At 45.9% G+C, this 5,000-nt stretch overlaps 1 protein-coding gene across 1 annotated transcript in view; it reads right to left on the bottom strand.

Annotated features, from left to right (window-relative positions):
• Positions 1-5,000, bottom strand: part of Gclc (glutamate--cysteine ligase) — a 41,559-nt gene that overhangs the window by 36,405 nt on the left and 154 nt on the right. Inside the window, exon 1 of the mRNA XM_043014360.2 lies at positions 4,914-5,000. This exon is cut by the window's right edge and continues 154 nt beyond it. Within this exon, the coding sequence (XP_042870294.1) occupies positions 4,914-5,000 (87 nt within the window). The remainder of the gene's footprint in view (positions 1-4,913) is intronic.

Genomic DNA, 5,000 nt, shown 5'->3' with positions numbered 1-5,000 from the left:
CAATCAATGACACCCAAAATTCACACGGAGGGGGGGGGGATGGAACAAGGAACAAACAAACAGCAGAGATAAATTCGTGAGAAATAATAATGGAATGATTTGTATGAATGGAGGAAATTGTGGGTTGATGTATTTTGGTTGTGGTGGTGATTGTGGTTGTGGTGGTGGTAGTGGTGGTAGATGTGGTGGTGGTGGTAGAGATGGTGGTAGTGGTAGAGGTGGTAGAGGTAGTGGTAGTGGTGGTAGAGATGGTGGTAGAGGTAGTGGTGGTAGAGACGGTGGTGGTGGTGGAAGAGGTAGTGGTGGTAGTGATGGTAGAGGTGGTGGTGGTAGTGGTGATGGTGGTAGAAGTGGTAATGGTGGTAGTGGTGGTGGTAGAGGTGGTGGTGGTACACGTGGTGGTAGAGGTAGTGGTGGTAGAGGTGGTGATGGAGGTAGAGGTGGTGGTAGTGGTGGTGGTGGTAGAAGCGGTAATGGTGGTAGTGGTGGTGGTACACGTGGTGGTAGAGGTTGTGGTGATGATGATAGTGGTAGAGGTGGTGGTGGAGGTAGAGGTGGTGGTGGAGGTAGAGGTGGTGGTGGAGGTAGAGGTGGTGGTGGTAGTGGTAGTGGTTGTGGTGGTAGAGGTGGTGGTGGAAGTCGTAGTGGTAATGATGGTGGTAGTGGAAGTGGTAGTGGTGGTTGTGGTTATGAATATGATGATAAAACCATTAATAATAATAACAATAATAATGATGGTGATGATAATAACAGTGATGCTAACGACAACACCAACAACAATAATAATAATAATAATACCACGATGCTAATAATAAAAACATCCTGATAATAATAACAATAATAACAACACAACGACAGTAATAACATCATAATAACAATACCAACAAAAACAACAACAACAACAACAACAATCCTAAAACTCCCAACACTACCCACAAAAGACCCTCCGCACCACAAAAGGCTACTCTAGCAACTCCTTCTACTAGAACTACAGACAGACTCTTCATCCTGGTCACTATCAACACACTCTTCTGACACTGGCTATTATTAGGCTAGCAACACCGCCCATTGCATTAGGCCTAATGCTCTTACCGCACTAATACTGTGTGTCAACTTCCTTCCCTCTCTCTTGTTATTTGTTCGTTTTCTTCTTCTTTTTATTCTTCTATTTCTATCTGGTATTCTTCTTTGCGTTTCTCCTTATATTTTCCTTTCGTCTCTTTGTTTTTTTCTCTCTCTCGTTCTTTTCTTCATATTTTGACTCCCATTCTGATAATCCTCTACTTCTTTTCCCCTTCCTCCCCCTCCCTCCACTCCCCATTCCCCATTCCCCTTCTTGAAAATCTTCTCCCTCCCTCTTCCTTCTTTCCTTCTCTCTATCTTGTAATTTTTCCATATTTTGACTCCCATTCTCATAATCCTCTACTTCTTTTCCCCTTCTTCCCCCTCCCTCCACTCCCCATTCCCCCCTCCCCTCTTTGAAAATCTTCTCCCTCCTTCTTCCCCCTACCCTCCCTCCCTCTTCCTTCTTTCCTTCTCTCTATCTTGTAATTTTTCCATATTTTGACTCCCATTCTCATAATCCTCTACTTCTTTTCCCCTCCCTCCACTCCCCATTCCCCCCTCCCCTCCTTCTTCCCCCTTTCCCCTCCCCTCCTCGCTCTATTCCCCTCTTATCCCCATCCCCTCCTTCCCCTCTCCCCCATTCCTTCTCCTCACCCCCCCTCTCCCCTCCTTCCCCACTTCCCTCTCCCCCTCCCCCCTCTCCCCACACACCAAAACCCTTCCTTCCCCCTCCTCCCTCCTCTCCTCATCCCTCTCCCCCTCCCCCCCTCTCCCCCACACCAAAACCCATCCCCTACCCATCCTCCCTCCTCTCCTCATCCCTCCCTCCCCACCCCCCCCACACCAAAACCCATCCCCTACCCATCCTTCCTCTTCTAAAACCATTATTGCTGACCGGAAATACCTCAGAGAAGTTCAAGTTAAAAAAAAGAAGTCGACTTCAACAGTAAAAGGGTTTATTTCCGGACAAGGGGACTCGAGGGGCAGTGCTTATGACCTCCTCACTCGAGCCTAACATGCGGTTTTGTACCAACGCATGGCTTTTTTCTTTTTTTTTTTGGTTCACATTGCAGTGTTGAAACTATTTGGTTTACTCATCTGTTCATTGACTCGCTTCGTTGTCAGCCACTCGCTACTCCCAGTCATTCATCGATTTTATTCATTCATTCATAGGTGAATTATCTCTCTGATTATTTAAGTATTCATTCATCCATCATGAATCACATATGCTTCTAATTATCCATCTATTTATGTGTATAATAATTCTATCAACTTATCTATCGTTTCTATTCATCCACTTGGCCATTAGTCCATTCCTTCATTCAAAAATCTATCTATCCAATTACTATACTACTACTACTATTACTACTAGTAATAATTATAATGAATAAAGATAATACAGTGAGAGTCATGTTGCATGATTCATATCCTGCACAAGCGTATCAGTATCATTAACCATTCACACCATATAAGCAACATTTATTATAGTGATGATGGTCACTATTGCGTGTCTTCCACCCCCCTCCCCCTCCGCCTCCCCGTCCGCCTCCCCAAACGTAAGCGTATCGTTACAAAACCCTTTTCTTTGATAACATTAACAATCACTTTATAAACATGTACAATCACACTCATCCTTGGCTCACAACAACAGTCATCCTGAGGCGAACTTGAACTCGCTTCATCATTAACATACTCATCCTTCTACCCACTCCTTCACTCTGATACTCCTAGCCCCCCTCTCCCCTCCCCTAGCACCTTCTCCCGTCCCTTACTACCTCCTCCTCCCCCTAATTCTCCCTGCCCCCCCTCTCCTGCCTCTCCCTCTCCCTCACCCTGAGATTCAATACTCCCCCCTCCCCCTCCCCTCTCTCTACCCCTCACCCTCTCACTCCGCTCCCCTCTCCCCCTTTCTAACCCCTCTCTCTCTCTCTCTCTCACCCCAATACTCCCTGGCCCCCCTCTCTCCTCCCTCCCTCCCTCTCTCTCACCCTGAGACCAAGTACACCCCTCCCCCCTCCCCTCTCTCTACCCCTCACCCTCTCACTCTGCTCCCCTCTCCCCCTTTCCAGGCTACCCTGTCTCCCCCTCCCCTCCCCCTCCTTATCTCCCGCCTCTAACTGGCCAGTCAGCATTACCAATTTCGTCGCGTCATTACACTGGCCAATTTAACAGCGAGATAAAAACAACATAAGAGGTAAACATTGATGATGTTTACAGAGGTACTTTATATAAATATAATTGCCACTGTTATTGTTATTATTTCCTGTGTTTTTTACGGTGGTCAGTTTTTGTTATTTTGTTTATGACTGGAGGGTACGGAGCGTCTAATTATACTCATGACACACATTGATCACTCTATCAATAAATCTCATTACATTATATAACTTCGTGTATCGTTATTTCAATACGATATACTTCCCTTCAAGATTTATTCGACTATGGCACCCGAGAGAACCATTAATTAAACATTTACTTCTGGTTGGAGTGAGCCCCTTTAACATAAACAACGATAAACATTTCTAGATGTGAGCCCCTTCCACATAAACATAGCTACATACACTCATAGACAATGACACATACATGAAGAAAGTGACTAGTCCTCTTTCCTCTTGTAATACAGATCCTATGTACAGATCAATGAGATGTCCACATTCAGTTCTCTCGCTTTCCTCTTTATTTTCCTCTTCGCTTCGCCATAAGAGGAAATCCCACGCCAACCCACACACAACGGAAATTGAATCTATATATATATGTGGTTAATTAAACCGGCCAGAATCCCTAACGATTTTGTGCACTGCGTCCAGGAAGATCATGGTAGTCAGGCGCATGACAGGGCAGTGACACCATCTGCCGCATGTCCCTTGGCCCAGCTGCCAGTTGGTCTCTCGAAAGCAAGGGAGAGAGAGAGAGAGAGAGAAAGAAAAAAAAAATCACATGCTCTAACGTTCAAGCTGCAAAATGACGTCACAGTGTAATGTTCGCACACACGCACTTCGCCGTTTAACAGCCGCTGGGAGAACCTTTCTTCTGTGCCATCCCGTCTTAGCTCAGCATCCTGTGTTGAGTTCTAGCTAGACAACATTTTTCTGAATTGAAGCCACGGATATCGTAATCTCTGTTCCAGTACACACGCACGCACGCACGGACACGCACATGCGGACAAACGCACACGAACAGGCACACACACGCGTTAAAACATACATACATAAACACATGTAAAAAAACAGCTTTCCCGAAAACCTAACAATAGACATCTGGCACTCGCGTCTTGCTAAGTAGTGCCTGTGCAATCCTGTGTTGACGCTAACTCTCCAACTTACGCCGCATCTGCGAGTGCAAGCTAGTCTCAAGTTTGCAACAAGGCAAATCACACATTCTTTAAACTCGACCCAAAATCAAAATGAAAGAGCAAGCAGCCTCAATCATCTTTCTCAAAATCGAATAAAAAGGCATCTCTGTTCCGATATTCTGATAGACCGGGTGCCGGACAAACTGAAGCGATTTTTAGTTGGAAAATGATAGTATATTACACACAGCCCCGAGGCAGACATGACATACAGAAGCATAAATACCCCGAACGAGATCAAGGCCAGCGCATAGGCCTAGATACCAAAACGGGTGCAATGTCAAGTCCTATTTTAAGCTCCGAAAACTCTCAACCTATGGCTTCCGCATGGGCATCACGTGAGGCACAACCTTGGAGAGGCACTAGGCACAAACCTACCACGTGCCAAGAACAAGTGATAAGAACACTGGGAGAGAAATCACGCTGCCATAGATATAGTAGCCCCCCCCCCCACACAATCAGAGCGAAGGGAAATGAAGTAGTTAGTATTTCCACGACCTACCTCATCACCCCATTTAAGACAGTCACCCTGGCGGCCCTTGAGCTGATGGAACTGGTTGACGAACTGTTTGATGCCATGTTCTCGCAC

The sequence above is a fragment of the Penaeus japonicus genome, unplaced genomic scaffold, assembly GCF_977035675.1.
Source record: "Penaeus japonicus unplaced genomic scaffold, GWHDUDI00000001_assembly GWHDUDI00000007, whole genome shotgun sequence".
In the NCBI taxonomy this organism is placed as follows: Eukaryota; Metazoa; Arthropoda; class Malacostraca; order Decapoda; family Penaeidae; genus Penaeus; species Penaeus japonicus.
Note: the sequence above shows the minus strand (reverse complement) of the source record. Positions and strands in the feature narration are given on the sequence as shown.